This window comes from Thamnophis elegans, chromosome 2 (assembly GCF_009769535.1).
Source record: "Thamnophis elegans isolate rThaEle1 chromosome 2, rThaEle1.pri, whole genome shotgun sequence".
Taxonomy (NCBI): Eukaryota; Metazoa; Chordata; class Lepidosauria; order Squamata; family Colubridae; genus Thamnophis; species Thamnophis elegans.
This window is the reverse complement of record NC_045542.1, coordinates 66,978,169-67,002,249: the sequence shown is the minus strand read 5'-3', so window position 1 is coordinate 67,002,249 and position 24,081 is coordinate 66,978,169. Positions and strand designations below refer to the sequence as shown.

At 41.0% G+C, this 24,081-nt stretch overlaps 2 protein-coding genes across 3 annotated transcripts in view; one reads left to right on the top strand and one right to left on the bottom strand.

Annotated features, from left to right (window-relative positions):
* Nucleotides 1-259: 259 nt before the first annotated feature.
* Nucleotides 260-12,115, top strand: STX10 (syntaxin 10). The gene is made up of 8 exons (XM_032211353.1): nt 260-512; nt 3,345-3,514; nt 3,807-3,901; nt 4,858-4,920; nt 6,893-6,988; nt 7,851-7,957; nt 8,811-8,905; nt 10,440-12,115. Exons 1-8 carry the CDS (start codon nt 478-480, stop codon nt 10,529-10,531), a joined length of 753 nt encoding a protein of 250 aa, XP_032067244.1. The 5' UTR covers nt 260-477; the 3' UTR covers nt 10,532-12,115.
* A 2,884-nt stretch (nt 12,116-14,999) lies between these two features.
* The window catches only part of NACC1 (nucleus accumbens associated 1), a 31,378-nt gene continuing 22,296 nt past the window's right edge, over nt 15,000-24,081 (bottom strand). For both annotated transcript variants that reach the window (XM_032210329.1, XM_032210330.1), the window contains exons 5-6: nt 23,340-23,437; nt 15,000-23,039 (exon numbers count right to left, since the gene is read on the bottom strand). In XM_032210329.1, coding sequence (XP_032066220.1) covers nt 22,780-23,039; nt 23,340-23,437 — 358 coding nt within the window. In that variant the 3' untranslated portion in view covers nt 15,000-22,779. The remainder of the gene's footprint in view (nt 23,040-23,339; nt 23,438-24,081) is intronic.

Genomic DNA, 24,081 nt, shown 5'->3' with positions numbered 1-24,081 from the left:
CCTTCAAACGAGAGGCGGCTAAAAGAAATTAATGTGTGCAAGCAAAGCCGCCAAGGCCAGGTCTTCCTTCTTTAGGAAATTGGGGAATGGAAAGAAAGGCAAGTAGAAACACCCCTCCCCCTCAAAAAAAAAAAAAAGACTGCACGGAAGCTAGGAAATTCCAGGGGAGATTTCTTTTTCTTTTTTTCAACCCGCCTACTAACTTCTCTTCCCTATTTTGACTCCTCCCTAGAAAAGGCGTGTCCCCTTTCCGTATTTAAAAGAAAAAAGAAAAAGAAAAAAAACCCGAGGGAATTACAGGGTTGTGAAAGAGGGACCCGTAATAAACATGGCTGCCTTGATGGCTTCAGTTCAGTGAGGGGGGGGGGTGAAGAGGGAACATTTTCCTCCATTAGATGTCCATGTCCATGGTTTCAAAGCCCATACGCGTTTCTATTGGTCGGCTGGGCTTCTGGAAGGCGACTTGAACGGTCAAGGATGTCTCTGGAGGACCCCTTCTTCGTGGTGAAAGGGTGAGTGGCAGTCCCCGGAGGGGATACTTTGAAACAAAGAAGGGGGAGGAGAAAACCTCTTCCCTCTGGAAAGAGCCACGGAAAGAGCCGGTTGAAACCACGCGGGGTGTGGAGAGAGTGGAAAGATCGGGGAATCCGAGAATCTAAAGGCGGAGAGAGAGAGAGAAATTTCCCCACCTCTGATGGGAAATCCCGTTCAAATAGTAAAACAACCACCGGAACGTCGTCTTCTTCGAAAGAACCTTCCCCATAGAGATCAAAGGAGCCTGCTGCGTGGCTGTGGGCTTGAAAAAGAAGCCCAACTTTCAGAAATAGCGGCCCTCGCGGGCTGTTCCCAAATGCTCCGATTTGGGATGTTAGAAGGAAACAAAAACGTTGGTGGACGAAGTCTGAGCACCGTTTCTCTCATGCAGAAAAACGGCCAAGATCGGTCGACTACTGAATTTCTGCACAGTACAAAATAGGCAACAAGGAGAGTTACTTTGTATAAATCAGCAATTTCGTTATTTTGTTCCTCGCGATGTCAGATCGTAGCTGCTCTTTGGGTTTTAGTTATGCTAAAGAATATGCTTAGATCTGTATTTTAATGTCGTCTGAACGCACGTGGTCGGAGTAAAGCTATGAATACTCTGTTCCTTTTGTGTTGGGGATCTGCCAAAGGCTAAAACTGGCTGTGGAGTGCACAGTGCATGCCCCAGTTCTGTTTTCTCTCACACATACATGGGAAGAGGAAGATCCCCCTGGTCGTTTTTCACCCTCCCTTCAGATCTAGATTATGACTCCCTTTATATCTCCATTTATGTCATTCAGCTAGAACTTTTTTCATTTATGGTCATGTTTTCTTAGGGGACAATTGGTTTTAATTGAATTGAATTGAATTTATTGCACTTATATGCCGCCCTTCCCCCCCCCCCCCAGGGGACTCAGGGCGGCTCACAATCCAAGTCAGGGAAGGGGATACAGATAAGGGATAAAAAGACAAACAAAACAATACACAATTTAAAAGCACACAACAACCATACCATTTGAGGGGGGGGGCAAAAGCTCTTTAGCCCCAGGCCTGTCGGAACAGCCAGGTTTTAAGGGCTTTGCGGAAGGCCTGGAGGGTGGTGAGGGTTCGAATCTCCACGGGGAGCTCGTTCCAGAGGGTCGGAGCAGCCACAGAGAAGGCTCTCCTCCAGGTAGTCGCCAGCCAGCATTGGCCGGCGGATGGAATTCGGAGGAGGCCTAATCTGTGGGATCTAATCGGTCTATTGGAGGTAATTGGCAGTAGGCGGTCTCTCAAGTACCCAGGTCCAATACCATGAAGGGCTTTATAAGTGACGACTAGCGCCTTGAAGCGTATCCGAAGACCAATAGGCAGCCAGTGCAGCTCGCGAAGGATAGGTGTTACGTGGGTGAACCGAGGTGCACCCACGATCGCTCGCGCGGCTGCATTCTGGACAAGCTGAAGTCTCCGAATGCTCTTCAAGGGCTGCCCCATGTACAGCACGTTGCAGTAGTCCAGTCTAGAGGTCACAAGGGCATGAGTGACTGTTGTGAGGGCCTCCCGGTTCAGGTAGGGACGCAATTGGCGCACCAGGCGAACTTGGGCAAATGCCCCCCTGGTCACAGCCGACAAGTGGTGTTCGAAAGTCAGCTGTGGGTCCAGGAGGACTCCCAAATTGCGGACCCTGTCTGAGGGGCGTACTGTTTGACCCCCCAGCCTGAGAGATGGAAAACTTGGCCAATTAGTAGGAGGGAAACACACCAGCCACTCGGTCTTATCCGGGTTGAGTACAAGCTTGTTAACCCCCATCCAGACCCTAACAGCCTCTAGGCACTGGCTCATCACGTCAACCGCTTCACTGAGTTGGCACGGGGCGGACAGATACAACTGTGTATCGTCCGCATACTGATGGTATTTTATCCCATGCCGTTGAATGATCTCACCCTTACAACTTATGTCTTTCCTTTGGCTCTGCAGAGAAGTTCAGAGGATTTACGGACCTCCCGGCAAAGAAACAGCACCTTCTTCTAGTGCAACTGCCTTGATCTCTTACAAGTATCAGTTGATCCAAATAAATTGGATGCTGACATATACTGCTGTTTCTTTGAGGAGCTTGCGTGCCTTTTCTGCTATAAGAAGTTTGTTTATGCTGAAATGGCCTGCCTTGCTTCAGAGAGGTAGTGGTTATCTCAAAGGAACAAAATCGGTCTTGGGTGAACTGCATTAGTGATGCATTTTGCCTCCATATGACCTGTCAATCAAGTCCTCCTACCAAGAGTTCATTCGTGGCACGACAAAACCGCGCTCGACTAAAGCGCGCCCGATTAAACTGCGTCGCTGACGTCATCAACAGGGCAACAACAGCGAGCGCGGAGAAAGAAGGGCGCTTTAAATAGCGCTTTGAAAGCAAGCCGATTCAAGTTAAGGTAAGGGTTAGGTTTAGGGTTAGGTTTAGGGTTAGGTTAAGGGTTAGGGTTAGGGTTAGGTTAAGGGTTAGGATTAGGTTTAGGGGGGGTAGGTTTAGGAGTTAATTTTAGGTTTAGCGTTTACAGCGTGCTTTTTTCTTCACGCTGTTGTCGCGCTGTGATGACGTCAGCTACGCGGTTTCGTCGAGCACCCTTTAGTCGAATGCGGTTTTGTGGTGGAACCGAGTTCATTTCCTATACTTGTCGCCAGCAGTGCAAAATCAAAGGCATTGTGACTTACCCTGCCAGGTCACCTTAGGAAGGGGCTAGTGGGGGTTGTGAACTTGAAGGTGGGAAACAGCTCCTCCTTCTGGTGCCAGATGCCTTGTGTTACTTCCTCCATCCCTTACAACTTATGTCTTTCCTTTGGCTCTGCAGAGAAGTTCAGAAAGCAGTGAATGCAGCCCAAGGCCTTTATCAACGTTGGGGCCAGCTGCTCCAGGAGACCCAGATTGTGAACAAGGAGGAACTGAACTGGACTACAAATGAATTACGCAACACCTTGCGCAGCATTGAGTGGGACTTGGAGGATTTGGAAGAAACCATTTATATCCTTTTGAGGCTGAGAGTGAAATTAGGTTGGGATAACCTCCCTCAGTGATGCTATTATATCCTTTAAAAACAACAACAACTTCCTGCCTGCTTGTAAGACAGCCGTAGCAGCATTTTGCTTCTGCATTTCTGATGTAAATCTGTTTCCCCAACCTGGTAGGGGAACAAGCAAGAGAAATTGAACTTCTGGTGACTGAACATCAGAGTAAGACCCACGTATTGGAATTCAGCCCTGTCTAATTTTTAAACTTACAACCTCCAAGTCCTTTGCCCTTAACCCATAATCACGCATTGTGGAATCAAACCCACAAAAGTTTACCATTGCACCATCTGAGGTTGCAGCACGACGTTCTTTTGTTACAGAGATGCGGGAGTCGGTCAAGGTGAGGCTTCCTGAAGCATATACCCGATTCTGCATCCGGGGAGGACAGGATGTGATGAATAAATATCTTAATTGTTGCTATTGAATAGTCACCTTGGATGTAAATTCTTAGTTTTTGATTGATTCTGAGCAAAATTTAATGTTATGGAATTCATTTTCTATCAAAGAATTATGATAGAATTATGACAAATTGAAAAGGCCACAAATTCTGGATATTATCATGCCTCTTGGTGGCCTTATGCTTCTTTATAGATTTGGTTAAGTTCAAAAATTTGAGGGATGCGGTGGCTCAGTGGCTAAGACACTGAGCTTGTCAATCAGAAAGATTGTGGTTTGAATCCCTAGCACTACATAAAAGCTCCTGTTATTTGTCCCAGCTTCTGCCAACCTAGCAGTTCAAAAGCACATAACAAATGCAAGTAGAAAAATAGGGACCACCTTTGTGGGAAGGTAACAATGTTCTGTGCACCTATGGCATTTAGTCATGCCGGCCACATGACCATGGATACATCTTCGGACAGCGCTGACTCTTTGGCTTTGAAACGGAAATGAGCACCGACCCCTAGAGTCGGAACAAGTAGCAAGGGAAATCTTTAAGGTTAAAATTATGGTATGTATCATGTCATTGTATATGCGATGCAAGTATGTGATTTGCATCAGTTTTGTGGCATAACGGCATCTATAGCAAATATTTACTTAACAACTGTGGTGATTTGCTTAAGAACTGCTGCAAAAAGGATTGTAAAATTGGGTCAGTCATGTGACTGACTCATTTTACAACCATCATGAGTTACAAGCACGATGGGTAGGCTCCATTACAGTAATAACTTGAGGACTATCTTTGGTTAAATAGGAATCTATTTACCTGGAGCCCTATGGAAATAAAAACCACCATTCTTTCTACTAATACACTCTTAGTGGACACCATCTTTATTGCTTCTTTTCTGTTTTCTGTAGGAAATGCAGGATCACATGTCTGACCCAGCAGCCCAGTCCTTTGTGGAGAGGAACAACCGAGAGGTAGGGTCTTCTGCTCCCTCCACTTTGCTTGGAATTTCCTTTGGGATGGAAGAGTCATAATATGACAGTGGCTATTTTAGCCTCTGCCACAAAGGATTTTCTAACCCAAAGATCTCCTGGCAAGTTTTTGCTTGAATTCTCTGGTTTCTTCTTATCTCTTTCCCTGCAACATAACTTATGAATTCTTTCTCTAGAAACATGGCACCATTTAATTAGGGCTTTGACTTACTGCATTGGTTTCCCCTATTCGGAAGCCACCGTGAAAACAATTTGTTTTTAAAAGAGATTAAAAAATCAGAAGTGAAGTATCCTACAATGGCTTTGGGTGTGTGATCTCGGGACCTGATGTTTTTGTCATCTGTGGTTCTGGATGAAGTTGCACTTCCCCATAAAGACCCAGTTTGTTCATTAGGCAGTTCTCCTGGACTCATGTTTCCACTTAAAAAGAGCAGGTGGTAGGTGTGATTGGGAGCTTTTGCACAACTCGAGTTTGTTCACCAGCTGCAACCTTTCCTGGATCTTGACTCCCTGTGTTCAATTATTCAAGCTCTGATCATCTCCCCTCTGCACTACTGCAATGCGCCCCACACAGGGCTACCCGTGACATCCATTTGGAAGCTTCAACTGGTGCAAAGTGTGGCATCGGAAGAAAACTTTGGAGCCCCTAGGATGTAATACATCTCTGCTTCTCAAGCTACACTGGCTACTGGTCTGCTTCCAAGCCAAGGTGTTGATTATGACCTTTAAAGCCCTTAATGGCATAGGTCCAGGCTAGATGAATTGTCTTATCCCACTAAGATTAGCTTGTTCTACTTGGGCTGGCATGGAGGGCTTTCTGTGGATTGTATCCGTCAAAGAACTCCAGCTGTCAGAGTCCAGAAGAAGTCCAGAAGAAGAGCCCTCTCTGCTACATAACCTGCCCTTTGGAACATCCTGGCCAACCAGGGAAGATCAGCCCCCAACATCCTATCTTTCCTAACAGCCTAAAGACCTGGATCTGCAAATCGACCTGGGGACCCAATGGGGGAGTTCTGCTCTGAAGGTGGCTGCTCGATTGATAGCAGATGCCACCTTACCTCCCTTCTCCCAACTCCCCACTCGTCCATCTTTTTAAACTAACCCTATCCATGTATTTTCTTTGCTTTCTTTTTCTTTGTTTACTGCTCTATTATTTTTTACTTTTTTCAAACTTCCTTTTTATTTGTTCATTTTTTTTATTGTTGTGAGCCACCTAAAGTAGCCACAAATAAAATTAAGAATAATAATAATATAACAATTGAAAAGGAAGCCCTAATCTATGCATGGTTAATATTATGTTGATTATAATATAATTGAAGTTTTATATTGTAAGACCAGCAAAACAGTCTTGAAAGACTTTTACAGTATTTTTCAGAGTATAAGACGCACCTTTCCTCCCCACAAAAAGAGAGTGAAAATCTGGGTGCGTCTTATACACTGAATAGAGTGGTTTTGGTTTACCGAAACCCCACCCTCTTTGCAAAAATGGACATGCAGAAAGTTTGGGAGGCTTGTAATTTGCTCCTGGGGGCTGGGGAGGGCAAAAAGTAGCAAAAAATAGGCCTCAGGAGCACTCTACAAGCGTCCCAAAGCCTTTGCATGCCCCCCCTCTATTTTTGCAAAAAAAAAAACAAGGCATGCAGAGGGTTTTTTAAAGTTTATTTACCTCTTCAAAATCATGGTGTGTTTTATACTCTGGTGCGTCTTATAGTCCAAAAAATACAGTAATAACTACATTATATAAGTGTTAAAAGCCAAGGATTTTATTACCTGTAGCTGATTTTAAATTCAGGAAATGTTCTTTTCTACAGAAGTATAACTTAGTCAGTTTGTTCTCCCACTCCATTTTAATTCATCATTGCCACTTAGATGTTGCATGGTTTTCCTTGAAACAGTTAGAATCTTGTCTTGCTCAGAGTTTTCCCTTTTCTTTTCTCCTCTTTCTGTGTGGAAGCTGGTGGATGACAGGGACCGCTGTGGGCTGTTGAGTACGGAGAAGGTGTCAGCAGCTGATTCACATATTTTGGAAGAGCAGCAGTTGCACCAGAAGGTGAGAAGATGAGCACCATCCCAATCAAGCTAATGATTTTCACAAATCAGCTCCATTTCTTCAGAGACTAAAGGGGACTTTTTTATATTTTGGGGGGGTAAAAATATAGCACAGATATGTAGAAGTATAAGCTCTAACATAAACGATTCTTGTTGGCCTTAAACATCTGTGCCATTCTGATTGATTGCATCTCTTGATATTCTTTTTCTCTTCCTGTCAAACCACTACTAGGAAAGCTCCTTGAATGGAAGTAATGATAATTTGCACTCTTTTTAAAAAAATTGGAATTCTAGGTTCCAGCCCTGGCTTATGAGCATGTTCAGAATATCAATTCCCCATCAGTAGAACAGGAATAGTAAAGGTCAGCTTAATAAAAGCGAAGTAAGATACTGATGCACACTTGTACTTTTGAATTTGCCCCATCAATGTAAAAAAAGAAAGTCATGTTTCAGAATTAGCTGCTTGTCTGCTTTCTTTATTTTTCTTCCAAACTGCTGTTTTAACTTATTGAACAAATAGCAAGAGCCCAGTCTTGTGATTGAATTGAGAAAGGCTTGTATATGTACCCATTTTTTTCAATAGCCCTTTGTAAAAGAAATGCAGTGGTTCAAACTGTTGAGTGAAGTACTATTGTAAACACTTAATTCCTTTCCTTTTTTCCTGAATTTTCTTTATAAAATTTTTTGCCCAAAAGGATACAAAGATTCTTATGGTGTTGGGTGCATCACACAGTTGCATTTTTGACAGAAGATCTCTCTATTATTTGACACTTCTGTAGATCTCTTGTTTCCTGTGCATGTTGCTGCTGTCTCCCCGCCCCCCCTGCAAAAAATGCTCTGATGCCTTCTTTTCTCCATGATAGTTGATCATTGAGGAACAGGATGAACAGTTGGAGCTGGTCTCTGGCAGCATTTCTGTGCTGAAGCACATGTCGGGGCGGGTTGGAGAGGAACTTGATGAACAAACTATGTGAGTCCAGGTAGCAAAGGTGGGGTGGTGGTGGAATTGATTGGATTTGCTTGGATCTGTTTTTCATGTGATATTGTCCAGCAATGTTGGAACATTTGAAACAATTCATTCAGAACTACAGAAAGCCCCTATCTTAGTGAGTATGATGGCAACAGACGAGCTCCATACTCTTAAACAGATCAGAGATCAGATTAATGATTGCTAATCTAAAATGAAGAATTCTTTTCAATTCAACAATAGCTGAAGGTCCAACAATATGCAATCCTGGCGAATCCCATAATGTAAGCAAGATTAAGGCAAAAACTGCTATCCTCTCTCTTACCATCTTCTATCAAAATGTTCAGCTGGTGTTCTTCAGCTTAAAATACTGCATCTCATCTCATACACAAAAATTAGCAGATCAACCCTGATTGATATTCATACTGACAGTTAAAAATAATTCTAGTCTCTTAATTCTATTGGAGACAAATCAATTTGGGCCACTACTTCCCTAATGTAGAATGTGTATTTTGGAGTACAGTTCCATCTCTTAGATCCCAAATTGTATTAGTAATGAGAATGAGGTGGCTGGATGGAGTCACTGAAGCAGTAGGTGTGAATTTAAATGGACTCCAGAGGATGGTAGAGGACAAGAAGGCCTGGAGGAACGTTGTCCATGGGGTCATGATGGGTCGGATTTGACTTCGCAACTAACAATATTTTGAAAATTCCCTGCAACAGGGCAAATTATTGTTAGCTGCTAACTTCATGCCTTGTGACCAAGTGGGAGGGGAATAAGGTTCTCAAGCTTTAAATATGGGGTTGCTGCTTTAGAAATTACTGCTATGTGATGATGCATTTGCTGACTTTCTAGAATGCTAGAAGACTTTGCTCACGAGATGGACAGCACTCAGAGCGGCATAGATGGGGTGTTCAAAAAGATGGGCAGAGTCTCCCACATGACCCGTGGTAAGAGGCGGGGCTTTATGGTTTATCTTGACCTGTCCATTTGCATGGAATAAAATTGCTCCCACCTTATTCCAATTCTCTGGGCTTCCTTTTCATTGTAGAACTGTTTAAGGAGCTGCTGAATCTTACCCCGTCTGGCATTACTAGATGCCCAGTTTTCCTACTGTTTTCCTTTAGACAATTTGTTGTATTCCACATGTTTTGAATAATTAATTCCAGTCAGTGTGAACAAAGGCCAGTGAATGTGTTACTCGCTGGACTGCAGATTGCCTAGAAGACCTTGTTTGTTTAGTTTGAGCAGATGTAGGCTTTAAAAGTTTATAGAGATACTGGCCTTCATAAATTCACAGCTGTTTAAGTACACTGACAAACACTGATTGATTGGTTTGATTTATATCCTAAGTTTTGATCAGAAACTCAAGGTAAGGCAGAGAGTGTTCTTCCAATAATTCCATGAATAGGTTGGGCTGTGACTGTTCCAAGGTCAGATCCCCCCCTCCCTTGATTCAGCAGATGAGCCAGTGATCATAACCTGGAATGATCATTCATTTTGAGATCATATTTTTTATGACCTTAGGCCTCAAAGGAACAGCTGCAAGAAAAATGGATCATTATTTGGATTCAGGAACAGAAAAAGATAAGGGACTACAGGAGCATAATTTCATAATCTGTTCCTCTTAGGCTAGTATTGCACTTTGATTTGTGCTGAACAGTCTCTTAATCTCAGTTCAAATCCAGAATCAGTCACAAGTAGCATTTATTTATTTTTATTTTGTACAAATTGGAATTAAATTAATAATAGCAATTAGGGCATGCTGTAAAATACTGTATATACACCGTCTTTGAGCTTGTATCCCTCTATATCTACAAAAACATATGTCCAGTAATGTCCCTGATAGTCTTGCTATCTATGATAAACTTAGTTGCAGGTTAGCTCACCTGTCCCCCACTACATATGTCAATCAAGTAACCAAATTCCTATGAATAGGATCATTTCTGGAGTTTAATGCCAGGATACTAGTGTTCTCTCTTCTCATATTGATTTCTGTTCAGTCATGTTTGATTGTCAGAGACTGGACAAATTCTTGCAGTTTTCTTGGCAAGGTGGTTTGCCTTGCCTCCTTCCTACAACTGAGAGAAAATGACAGGCTCAATGTTGATCAATTGGCTTTACCTGCTGGTTTCTAACCTGATGCTTTAACCACTACAACCACTTCATTTTCTTTATTACGTGCCTAATAACTAAGGACCAGAAAAATTGCTAATGCATTAAAATCCTTTCTTTCAATGGGGTTGTGTTCAGTACTGAATTAGGGTCAAAGAATGTGTAGGCATTTGTATACATAACCCATTAACATTTGTTTGTAAGGTTTGGCATGAATGCAGCTATAATGCCCTATATTATAAATTCATTCCCCAGTTTTGTGCTTAGTTCCAAACATCAGTTCCTCGTGTTCCCCTGGTGGTGGATTATAACTTTCCAGTTGAGTTGGCCTTCCTGCACTTAGACCATCTCTCTTTGTTTCTCCATCAGAAAGACGTCAGTGGTGCATCATCTGCCTATTGGTCATCACTGGTGTGGTGATACTGATCCTTCTTTTTGCTCTGTGGCCAACTGACAGATGAACATAGGGAAAATGGAAAAGATGCCACCAACCCTGTTCCTTTCATGTGGAAAGCCTGAAGCCACCATGGCTTTATGTCCTATATGGGGTGAGGGCTAGTGAAGACATAGTAGGACAATGACAAGAATGTTGTATTCTCACTGGACTTCCCTCCCTTGTATTCACATTGTTCTCCCCTATTAGGAGCTACAGGTTTGTGACAAGGGAGGATCTGCTTGTTGGTACTTATCAACTCATCAAGGTAGTCCAGACCAGGAAACCAAAATAATGAATGCTAATACTATTTTTATTGTAAGGTTACATTAATAGACTCTTGCAAGTCTGAAAGCACTTCTCCTTTCCGACCTGTTCCCTGCCTTCACTTTCCAGAGAACTAGGGAGAATTCTGAAGAAATTACACTTCTGTTTTGGGCTCAGATTTCATTTATCAGACCATTATGTAAACCGCAGCTCTTCCTTGTGCCTCATAAAGCTCTTCTTACAGCCCATTCCTGTACTTTAGGATGGGAATTTGTGTACTGCCTTTTTTTTTTGCCATACTTGGGAAATATTGGATTTGCCTACCCGTGTTTCTTAATTGTGATCATGCTCTATCCTCTCTTTGGGTCACCAGCTTAGAAAAAATAAGCAGAAGTATTTATTTTCTGTTTTTAGTCTTAAATATCCAATTCCTTTATACCAACTCTGCATCTGTGTAACTTATCTCTGCATTGAATGTATCTGATGAAGCACAATTGACTTAAAGGGCTACCTATTTTTCAGTCGAACAAATCAAAAACGGTGGAAGAATTAGATAGGATAACAGTATGTTCTGTTTGTTGAGTTGGTGAAATACTTGGTAAAATTATAAGGGTTGAAGATGATCTAAAACTGTATTTCTATTCTATTTAAATGCTTAATGAAACCAAACACTACCTCTCGATCCCCCATCCCTCTGGTTAGCTGTTTTCTAAAAATTGGGAGATAAAACATTTGTCATTATGTAAATGTATATTACAGCATTGTGCATCAGGATGCAACTGATGGTGATGCTTCTGGGCTAGGCAAAACAAATCTGACTTACCAATCAATGTACTTGCTCTCTTTTCAACTTAAGCCTGGTAAAACATGGTGGGCAGATCATCTCAGCATTGGCAAAGTGGATTCTGCCCTGAAAATAAAACACTGGCTATTTCCAGGGGTGTCCAAGTGACTCAGTTTTCCATAAGCAATATCTCTATGGGATATTTTGTTGTTACAGACACTTGACCATATATATGATTATAGAGCAGGCATTGGCGGACATCAGATGTAAGATCTTTATTATCTAAAAACCTGAAGTTTACCAATCTGCTTGGCGCAAAGAATGCCGAACCTTGGAATTTAGAAAGATACTTACAAGGGCTATGGTAGGGAGAAAAACTGTTTCTTGTTAGATCAAGCTTTATATGGGTGAAGGGAAAGTTTTGGTTGCTGCTATTCTGAATTCTTGTGCTGCTGAAACTATACAAATTATTGGATCTATCTTCTGCCTATCCCCTTTTAGAAAAATGTTAAAACATTTTTTTTAAATAAACATTTTATACTTGTATGTAAAGCACCTGTTTTGGACTATTTTATTGACGTGGGAAGGAATCGGCAGGATCCCTACACCTCTAAGAGAATGAATATTGAATGGCTTTGTCTCAGTGGTGCAATTCAGCCGGCTCTATCTGGTTTGGGTGATCTGGCAGCGGCGATGATGGGAGGCTCCGCCAACCCACCCGGACATCATGATGTCCCATTTTTGATGCTCTGTGCATGTGTGGTAGGTTGTGCGCATGTGTGCGCTCACATTTGCGAACTGGTAGCGAAGGTAAGTGAATACCACCCCTGCTTTTTCTGATATAATCAGTTTCACCTTGTTTTCAGCTTTATCTACAGATGCAGGATACAGAAGTGGTAAGAAAATGTTGACAAAAACACAATTGACTATGGAGACCCCAATATATGTAGATCCTGATGCTTTATTGTTATATAGACCATTCTGTAAGTTCATGTTAATGTCATATGCCTTGAATCTCCACCATTTACTGTAAGCCACTTAGAGAGGTTCAGCTATTGGGTGCTTAAATTTTTTAAATAAATAAATACATTAGTAGCTACTCTGCTAGACCTCAACAGCGAACAAAAGAGAGTATATTAAAGAATGTTTCCATTTAATCCCTAGCACTTGCAGAAAGAGTGGGTAACCTGTGACTCTTCAGGTGTTGCTTAAACTTAACCTGCAGTGCCCCTTAGTGTTGTCTATACAACTGGAAGATGCAGTTGGGCAGACACTGATGGGACACATGTTGACACCACAATTCATAGCGACACAAACTGTTTGAATATTTGCTTCTCATAGTCAAATGTAGGATTTTTTCTCACAACAGTGAGTCAAAACATGTACCATATTTTTCAGGGTATAAGATGCACTGGAGTATAAGACGCACTGACATTTTGAAGAGGCATTTTTTTAAAAAAGTATGTATGTAGGTAGGTAGAGAGAGAGACAGGGAGATGGTAGGTAGGGAGAGTGAATAGTTAGGCAGTTAGGTAGATAAAGGGATAGAGAGAGAAATAGAGACAGAGAAAAATACAGTAGGTGGGTAGGGAGAGAAAGAGAGAGAAGGTAGGTAGGTAGATAGGTAGAGGAATAGAGAGAGGTAGAGAAATACTGGAAGAAATACAGTAGATAGGTAGGGAGAGAGAGATAGGTAGGTACGTAGCTAGATAGAGGGAAAGAGAAATACAGTAGGTAGGGAGAAAAAGTAGGTAGGTAGATAGAGGAGTAGAGAGAGAGAGGTAGGTAGGTAGGTAGATGTTTCCAGGTGTATTTATCCATGTGCTGGAGAAGGAAATCACTGACAATCTGCAGCACCCAAGTTTATTTCTGCTCGCATAGCATTTGATCAATGTAATTCTCATCAACCACTCTAGCTTTCCTAAAGGAAAAAAAAAGTGTTTGCACTCTGCAAACCTCCCCAAAACGGCCCGTTTTTTGTCAAACAAAAGGCACGAATAGCCTTTAGGGGGCTTGCAGAGTGCTCGGGCGGGGGGGGGGGAGCAAAAAAGGCCAATTTTTGGTGAAAAGATATGCATGCATAGCCTTTAGGAAGCTTATAGAATGCTGCTGGGAGGGGGGGGGGCAAAAAGCGGACCGTTTTTCATTCATTTCTGCCTTCCACAGCCCCCAGGACCTCTCTGAAAACGTCCATAAGGCTATGCAAGGCCATTTTGATGAAGGGGCAGGGCTTCAGGAGGCAAAAAATGCTGTATTGTGTGTATAAGACGCACCCAGATTTTCAGCCTCTTTTTTGAGGCAAAAAGATGCATCTTATACTCCAAAAATACGGTATATACTTGTAAATATATGACAATTTTTCAGTGTTCCTTTCCATCAACTACATGGCAGCCCTTAGTCTCACTGTGGTGGTCAGTTAGTACCAGCTACATAAATAAGGATTACAACCCAACATCTGTGTCCTGCGTCTTTGTTGTTCATCCGGAACCTGGACACTACGTGCAAAACTGTAGATTTAGTTCCCATTTTCAGCAGAGTAAGCATACCAAAGCAATCAGAATAACCAGGAAGAACTAGTTTGATGTCTTAAAATAAATATTAAAATATCAGGCTAGAAACTAGGGAACCTTAAGTTCCGTTCCTGCCTTAGTTACAAAGCCAGATGGGTGACTTTGAACCAGCCACTCTCTTCAGTCCTAGGAAGGAGGCAAAGGCAAACCACTTCCCAAAGAAGTGGTCAAGAAAACTGCAGGGAGCAGTTCAGGCAGTTGCCAGAAGTGAGAAACTTGACTTGAAGGTCTGCATGTGCAAAATAAAACAAAATGTTAAAAAGTGATGATATTTATGTAGTTATTTACCAAACACATCTAAATTATATTAACCAAAAAATCTTTACAATCCTCAAGGCATGTCACAACTTTTGAGCACCCCTAATGTTTGGTAATTGAAAGTTGAAAAATTTGACACGCCCTCGTTGCGTGTATACACACATATATACCATGCATCACATTTTGCAAAACTTAAGTTTGTAGGCAAGAAGTGTTCCTGAAGACATACTTCTAGAGATTTTTCTCAGGATATTGGCAGAGCAGATGGCTGGAGGGCACCTTCCCGTACCGTACCGTATCAAAGAACCTTCCAGGTAGGGGTTAGGGAAAAGCGGATGCTAAAAATTGTTTCTTCGTTCCCCATTTTACATTTCCACTGGATCACCACATCCATTTTAGCAGATGTTGAACTTTTGATATAGAATTTGAAGAATCATTCATTAACGATTAATGTATTGTGTTAACTTTATTATGTAAGAGTTACGGTGCTCAGAAATAGGATGCTTCACAGCTTAAATTCATTATTAAATAAATCCAGTTTGTAAATTTGGGCAAAGCTATCCCAGAACATCTCAGAGTAATAAATGAACTTAATGAAATAGCCAGGGACACCAGTGTTACAAACTTTTTTTTTTATTAACATTTCTGAATTCCTCTTTTTTTTTTAATCTTTACAGTAGTTAATGTGCAATTCTTGATACTCTCAGGTCACAGGGATGAGGAGTCACAAAATTTTTCTTGGCACTTATAACACAGAACAAATACTGGCATCATCCGGGGGGGAGAGGGGAGGGCAAAGGGGAAAGTTCAGAGGTAAAAGCGTGGGGTGCTGAGGGACCTGGGATGGGCTTATGGGTGGGAAAAGGGAGGTTTTGCCATTGTTATTTTGTATTTTAAAGGATAGATTCTCCTCTCTGAAAGGATTTTACAAGGGGCAGGGAAGGGAGAGGTACTGATATATTGGAGTAGCTGCTTGCATTAACCCAAAGCGCCTGGAAGGGGAAGAAAAGAGTCCATGCTGCATCTGCACAGAGGTTAAATAATCAGGCTTTGTTAGTGCTTTCTGTATACATTTTTGTCCTTTTAAAAAAAGATTTGTTTGCTTTAGTTAAGGAAAGAAATGACAAATCAAATGTCTATTACGGTCCTAGACCAGCATATAAATGTCAAAAGGAAAATAAAAGATGACAAAAATGGATACAACAAAAGTCAGGCCTCCCATCCCCTCCGCAATCTGTTCTTTCCATTGTTTAGAGAAAGCATATCCAAGATGCAAATATGCCCACTAGAAGAAGTTTTTAAGTAGGTTGGAAAAAGACTCAACAAAGAGGAGTCCAGCTGAATATTCCGACATCCTCTGGGATTTAAATGTGGGCATCAGATTTTTCCCCCCAAGAATGCCAAGTGGGTGAAGGTATTTCCCTGTTTCAGAAAGTAGGTGCTGAATGTCCTCCTGGCTACCACCTCAAGCTACCACCCATGAGAACAGACAGCGAATATGAATTGCAACAAAGTGGATCTCTGCGGATTACAAACTACAGTCCCAAAGGTCTCTGCCCAGACTTCAGAATTCCTCTCCCTTGTAACTTGACGTTTTAAAAATTGAGCTCTGGCAGCTCCGTCTTGGAAGACAGACCAGCTTACTACATCTGCAACAGCAACTCTTCTAAGGCAGTCAAGCCTCCTGATGAGGAAAGCAAGCAATGTACAACTTTTCCCCCCTTTTCTCCTAGAAGGTTCGAAAATGTCTATTATCGAGTTGCCAGGGATCACACCTGCTGACAATAAAATAAAAGTCCTTCACATGTGAAACATACATGCAAGATGCTATTCAAATTGTCTTCCAGTGTAAATAGAATTACTAGCTTATGTTCCACCAGAATTACTTCACCAGTTTATATGCACCCCCTGGGCACCTATTCAAAGGCTCTAATAGACTCTGAAGTACGTAAACAGTAAAGGAATAGTGTATGCTCTTCTTTTTTCCACTTAAAATCAGTGCTTTTCTTCTTTTAGCGTATGCTCTTCTTTTTTCACTTAAAATTGGTGCCTTTTATTTTCTTAGAATAAGTCAGGCATCCCAAGAATCACAGCAAGAAATGGTTGCCTTTCCCTCAGTAGGTGCCACTAATATTGCACAATCCCCTCCCCCCTCACTCCCCGCATCAAAAACAAAAAACCAAAAACCCTGGTCTTCGCTTCCAAGATTGAAAAAAATACCAAAGCTTATGTGCAATCTACACTTCTCTTGCTCTCACAATCTCTGAGCTCAAAGCAGAAGATTTCAGAGTTCTCCCAAAGTATAATGGTGAAAGTCAGTGCAAAATTTGTTGGTCAAAAGGGGTGCGATAGAAGAGATTGACTTACCGTATAATTCATTTTGTCATGACACTTCCTCAAAAGTGTCATCTTCCTAAAGCAGATTCTGCCTTAACTCTCTTTATCAGTCTCAAAGGCGGGGCCCCCACACCTATTTATTTATTTCATTTACAAGGCCACCCAACTCAGTAAGGTGACTAAAGACAGAGACATAAATAGCTGCCTCCTGATTCACATCTTGAGTTCACCTTGCCCAGAACTGTCTTTTCCAATTCAAAGTGGAAAGTACCAAGGACTGCAAAATGTTTAACCAGTGAGTGATGCGGTGATGCACATGATACTACAAAACGTTAACAGCAACTCTATCTTGGGTAAAAGAATAAGAAGCAAGCATTCTAGCTAAAGTAAATTCAACTGAACATTAAATTCTGGATGCCTCTGAATATTTATTAGTTATAATTGCCCTGCATTGACAGATGTATGGATGCAATTTTATTTCTAATTATGGATTGCTCTGACCTTAGAGGTTCCATAAGCTTTTATGTTCTGTTGAAAAGAGGCCAATATAATTGGGGGATGGAGTGGATATAGATCTAGGTCTCCTGTTCTTATTTTTCCCCCAGAACTGGTTTCTTCCCAGAGCAAATTATTCTTAGTTTTCATAATCTAAATGTTACTTTCCGCTTGGAGCCATGACAGATCAGATAATTATGATCTACTAAACACTTTTCTTGTCCAAACCTTATTAACTCTTTCTTTTTGGCCTTTCCCAACATCATAGTTATTTTGGTGGCTGAGAAAAGAGGGAGGAAGCTACAGATAATAGAACCTCTTTCAGAAGAAGGTATCCAATGAATAGGGATAAAATTGTATTCTTCCTAAATTTCTTCATTTCTTCAGTGTAAGATGAACATCTAAAAGCCCTGCCTCCTTTTCCTGCTTGTTAGTTGATTAATCTGATCAGTTGGCTCGCAGGAAACAGCTGGTTTCTTGTCACTGTTAGTAGCAAGAAATCCACTGTCTACATACAGGGTTACTGAGAAAAGCCAATTGTTGAAAGGGGATTAATCTTCCCACTGTAAAAACTGAAGACTAATAATGTTACTACTTATATCCAAGTAACTCTGCTCAAGATTACTGAGGAGGGGATGAACGCATGATACACATTTATGTTATAGGAGCTCTTAGTTGACACTCAGCTGAACAAGTAATGATAACCCAAGAAAGCTTTTCACATCTTGAGCAGTGGCTAGATAAGAGTTCAATGGAGATTAGAGAAGACCAATCTAACATACTTTTATAAGGAAAAACTCTTAATGATTAGGGAGAATAAATTCTGTTCTGAGTCACACAGTGAAATACTGTTGTCACTGCAGTATTTTTTGCTTTAAAAACCAATGTAGGGGGAAGGAATTTGGATGTTATTTTGTTTTTTTATAGTATTTTGTCCACTGAAGGCAAGATGTTGTAGTAAAGTTATATTGACTGGTTCAACTACAGGTATTCCCAACTCAGAGTGGAATTTAAAGAATAAGTCTTCCAATTTAGTTTGGAGGTCAAGATGGTAGAAAGAAGTATTAACTTCTGTGCATTTTTATGTAAAAAAAAGTCTATGCCATTTCAATCTCCTAATTCCTCTGCATTTTCAGGGAAGGGAAAAGAGAACCTACCAGAAATACTGTACTAAGGAGAACAGTAGAAAAAAGGGACAAAGGCATAGAATTTTAAGAGTCTACTGTGCAGCTGGATTGGAGCATATAAACCAGAATTCAGGAATTGGGAGTGGTACTAGCCGAAAATAGCAAGACTGGGATTAATGCAGATTGAGGAAAAAGCTGGCATGTTTTTTGTCTGGGGAAAAGTGTTTACTACTACCGCTACCACAGCTGTTTTCTCTTAAGAGTCTGTTCATTAGAATCACATTCATGTTCATGAAAGAATAGCTGGTAAATATAATTGGTCAACCTCTATATTACATGCAACAACATGGGTGGCAGCATGGGTGAGAGATAAGACACAAGCATTAGGATGATAATAGGAACTCATGTGCATGCAACTGTTCTATATTAGTTGTTGCTATAAAAACTGTGACCTGGATATGTATCTCTATTCATACTGCAACATTCATCCCTATAATTCCATGTATGACTTAGAGAGGTGATGCAGGTGGGCATTCTCAACAATGCACATGCACTCTTGATTAGATACCTAGTTTTCTTTTTCTTGCAATCCAGCTAAATATGCAACCTTTGTTCAATCCTCCTATTCTTTCCATTGTTTAAACAAGGCCAGATTTCAAAAGTGACAGCTGATTAATTTTTCTCCTAAAACCATTTGAGAATTCAGGCGGAGACTATTATTATAATTCTCTCACGCACACATATACCAACCATACCAATAAAATTTTGTATCGTTTACCTCCCTTTTAAACACCATCCATTACATACTTTTTAAAAACTAGAATATGATTAAAGACTATTGTAGTGTAAGAAAATAATGAGCTATACCCCTATTTGGTTTCTAGAAAATGTATATGATTTTTAAAAAGTTAACTTCTGTCTCTTCCATTTTTCAGGAAAACTACTAATCAGATGTGAAGTGAGTGGGGTTTGTTATATAATATAACTGACTATAGTACCATAGAAGCACTGTGTAAATCGTGTCCTAGGTAACAAATAAGCCTCTCCTGCATAAAATAAACTAGTAGAAAAGAGAAAAGAGGAACTGGAAGAAAGAGAAAGCAGTGAAGTGTGAATTGGAGTTAATGTTAATAATTAACTTTCGATCTTGGAAGAGCCATTTCTTTATAGTAAAGCAAATGCTCATAGTATCACTGGGCAGGGCATGCAGTGGGATACCACAAAGTTTGTGCCCTTCATCATGGATTTCTAAAAATAGCAGCACCTGAATTATAATTCTGAGAAAAATAGACAAAACAAAACTACCTGCAAATTCACAAAAACTCTTAATTTCTTAGTGGAATTATAGGAAGGAAATCAGTAAAAGAAGGAAATCAATATAATACCTTAGGTTTCTAAGGCAGATTTACCTACATTTAAACGGGGACAATAACTTTTCTGAAAATATCTCCAATCAATTGCAGTCTCCTGGATCAGCACTCAAGTAATCAGGTCCTCTGCACCTGGCCTGGCTGCTGTTTCAGCTCAAAATCTTACAATGATATCCTTGCAATTTGAACATGACTTTATACCTCTTTAGATTCTGTACTTGTCTTTCGCTTTGCCTTTTAGAAAATGCCCTGGACTTACCAAAGTCAGTAATGAACAAGATTGCCTATTCTAACCAAAGAAAACCAGCAACATGCCTTGAAGTACAAAGCAGCTATTTTCTGAGCAAAGTAGGACATGCACATGAAGTATATTAAAAGGGGGAGGGGGTGGAATCCACCCACATGACTTCTCAGGCAAGACTGGTACATTCACATTCACACAGTTGGTGGGCGAATGTTCCATCAAGGTATGCAAAAAAGGTCTCATTGTGCTCAGTCAGCAGTACTATTCACACTTATTCCCAGCTAAGTGGGCTCAGTGTGGCATTCTTAGTGTTCTATCTAGAGAGTAGGAATATATATATATCAACACAGTGAAGTTCACCTAGAGCTGTATCAACTCATAAAAGGATTTAGAAATGTGCTCCCCCACAGTTACAAATATAAATGTACCAAGGGATTCTCTGGAACTAGATAGTGGCATGAAAATTGTCTCCCCTTGTCAACCAGGACCTGAATGTGTGTATCTCTGAAACAAGATCTGGGCTGATTTTGAGCTCTTTCTAGATAAAGAACATACATACGTATGTACAAATTATGTATGCAAAGTAAATATACATCCCCTTAGCTAAGACTGGTTGAATCTAAAATTTGCAACCCCCGCTGAAATACAACCAGTGTAGTTAGGTGCTTTAATTGTTTTTTTTTTAAAGATTTACACCAGGCTTGCTTTTCTTTATAAACAGACAATAACTGAGACTCAGCTATAACTATTGAGCTTTCTTTGGAAAAGGAAAAAAATTTCCAGGCGAGTTTTGGTTCAGTTGATAGATAAATTCATGTAAGAGACATTATTGACACTGATTAATGCTTTCATGTGAAATCAGATACTAGTGAAACTGTCATCCCATCTTATTTGGAAGAATTCTAAACTGTGGGAATGATTTTTAAAATGCTCCAGATTTTGTAATCTTTTTTGGAGAAAGATGTAACATTATTCATGCCCTGAATTTGTCTTCATGGAGAGACAAATCCTTCAAGATTTCCAGTTTTAAGTTCCTTTATTAAATAATTTCTCTCCCTTCCCCCCCAAGCCTTTCCCAGTTGTGGAGAATGGTCTTGTGTTCAAAGGATGGCTTAGAAAAGTGTCAGGCAACAACCATCATGAACGCACAAAGGATTGTTTGGAACACCTGTCTTACTGGGAAAAATAAAAGCCCAACTGCTACCAAGCATAACTACTTCAGTATCCCAGGATTTCCAAAGAAGAGAGGAACTCTTTCAGTATGACTGACTCCCTTAATCCTGTCAACAGAAATACAAAAAGGCAGGAGAGAAGGTTTCCTAAAATTCCTGGTTTGCCCACTTACTTATTTATTTTCCATTTCAAGATGGAATCCAACCAGCAGTCCTTTTTTCTGGGTCAAACATCACTTGGGAGCCATATTAATATAAAATTGGCCTTTAGTGGGGAAAAAACAAAAGGTAAGGTTTCGTATTGTAATTAGGTACTTTTTTGGAGATTTTCAACCATTCAGTAAAGGTTCTTTCCAACTATCTGGAGGTTTGAAATATCCACACAGGCTGGTGTGAACATGTAGCACTGGTTGGATTAAGGAAGTGATGCTTTCTTCCTTGGCTTTGTCTCGTCCATCAAAAACTGTTTTGTAAACTTCATGTTTGCCTTTGGCAAACTACCTGAAGTGGGAGAAAGAGTTGAATAAGAATTTCTTATTCTGCTCTCTAATCCACAAACATGGAGGGGAGGGGAATGATTTCCAGTTATGGCAGCAGTAAGACAGGTAAATATACCTGTTAACTATTAGCTCCTAGAGAAAGATCCCTATGCCGACTGCATGGATATATGTCCGATATTGCAAACTGCCTGAAAACTGAGAAACCTGCAAACACATTTTGTGTTAAAAGAAAACACTTCAGAGAAGAAGCTGGCATAGAAGAAATGAAGACTATGTTAAAGGATAGTAATAATCTCAGCTCTAAGTTCAGTGTTTTCTGTACTGGCTCTGAGCCAATAAAAAGGCAACAAGTATAGTGTCCTACATGATACATTAATTCAGGAGGTTAGAGTGGTCTGAATGACAGGACAGATCGGTGTGTGTCACAGCCGGAGAAAGTGCATAGGTTCAGAGGCGTGAAAGCAGACATTAGTGTGTATGCATGCAAGTATATTTAAGTTGTGACGATACCAAGAATGAAAGGAAAGGAACTGTCTCCTTGCCTAAAACCTAAGTGTACCTAAGCAAGAGTGGAAGGGGAGGGGTAGAACTGGAACTGAGAGGAGCAAAGGTGACAGCCCAAGAATGTTAGGATCAGTCCCTTTCCTGCTCGTGTTTCCCATTCTCTAGAAAGGAAAGACTTAGTAATGGTCAGTCCAAGTTACAGCCCTAAACTGGCGGCAACAAACATAGGATGGAGGAAACATGTAGTGTTCTGGACATTACTTCCTTTAGTGTGTTTGCAAGTGGATTTGGTTGTTTTTCCTCCCACTAAAATATTTTTTTTATCAAAACAGTCATAAAAGAAGGGGCTGGGAGAGGAGAAATGCCAGTCGGAACTGCCAGTGCAGTAGCAACAGCAGCAGCAGGGTTCAAACTACTTGTAGTGCCTGAGGAAGAAAGGTCAAAATTTAAGCATCTTTGTTTCAAAAAAGGAGATAGCACAATGCTTTCTTTCCCCTCTGCCAAAACAAAAAAACAAAACAAAAAAAACAAACCAACAATAATAAAAAGAAAATGAGAAAATGTGGAAAACGATTCTACAAAAAAAAAAAAAAAAAAATCAAATTAGGAAATTAAAAACCATCGCCTGGAAAAAGAGGTGGGCACACTTCACTGGAGGCCCTCGGCTGAGGTGCCTGCATCCCCATCATGGCTGCTGGTCTCAAAGTTGTGCTCCACACCCATGATGTCTGGCTCCATTTTGCCACTGTCATTGATGAAGGTTGTGTAGGCGTCGCCTTCAGCCATCAGTAGTTTCAGTTTAGGCATCCAGCTCTTACGGACAACACGTCGTGCATTTGTGCACATATCAGCAGCAATTGCATTCATCTCGCTCTCCTTGAAGTTTGGGGCAAAGTTCTGGCAATAAACTGAAGGAAGAAAACAAAGGCCACCTTAATCATGGTTACTATAGCAGCAATTGGGAATGTTCCTGTGACTCTTAGCCTCTGTTTCTAGCCCCAAAACCTACTCATGCTTGCAAAGACTCAGGGCCAAATCTGGCACTACATTTATCTGTGTGGTATATAAACATTATAGATTGTGATAACTCAAAGAGATTACATGCTAGCTAGATTTCCTAGGTATCTCCTTTCTTTCAAGTGGGAAGTACTACTTTGCTCCTATATTTTATTCACTCTCCCATACAAATATTTTGAAGAGACACTCACACTTCACAGCATGCAGCACTCGGCTGTCAAGAGGTTTCCGGCTGGGGTCATTGGTGGAGGAACGGATTCCAGTGCCACAACTGTTTGCAAGGGTGTTCCTAGCAATGGTAAGAAGGCAGTTAAAATGTTATGAAACACTGTGTCTTACTGGTGCTCTTCCTCTAAAGCAGTGATTCTCAACCTTCCCAATGCCGCGACCCTTTAATTCAGTTCCTCATGTTGTGGTGACCCCCAACCATAAAATTGGTGTCTCGGTTCCTAAGACCATCGGAAATATGTGTTTTCTGATGGTCTTAGGCAACCCCTGTGAAAGGGTCGTTCAACCCCCAAAGGGGTCCCGACCCACAGGTTGAGAACCACTGCTCTAAAGGCTAATTCTGTCCACTTGAATACTATTCAGATGAGCCACGGTGGCATAGAGGTTAGAATGCAGTACTGTAGGCTACTTTGTTGCTTGCCGGCTGCCTGCAGTTTGCCAGTTCAAATCTCACCAGGCTCAAGGTTGACTCAGCTTTCCATCCTTCCGAGATGGGTAAAATGAGGACCCAGATTGTTGGGGACAATATGCTGACTCTGTAAACTGCTTAGAGAAGGCTGTAAAGCACTGTAATGCGGTATATAAGTCTAAGTGCTATTGCTATCTGTCTTTAGCTGAGTTTCAGTTCCTGTCTTGTTCCTTGAGCCTAGGACTACATCGCCAGAGCAGAAAAGAACACTGGGATGAGAAGGAGTAAACATACAA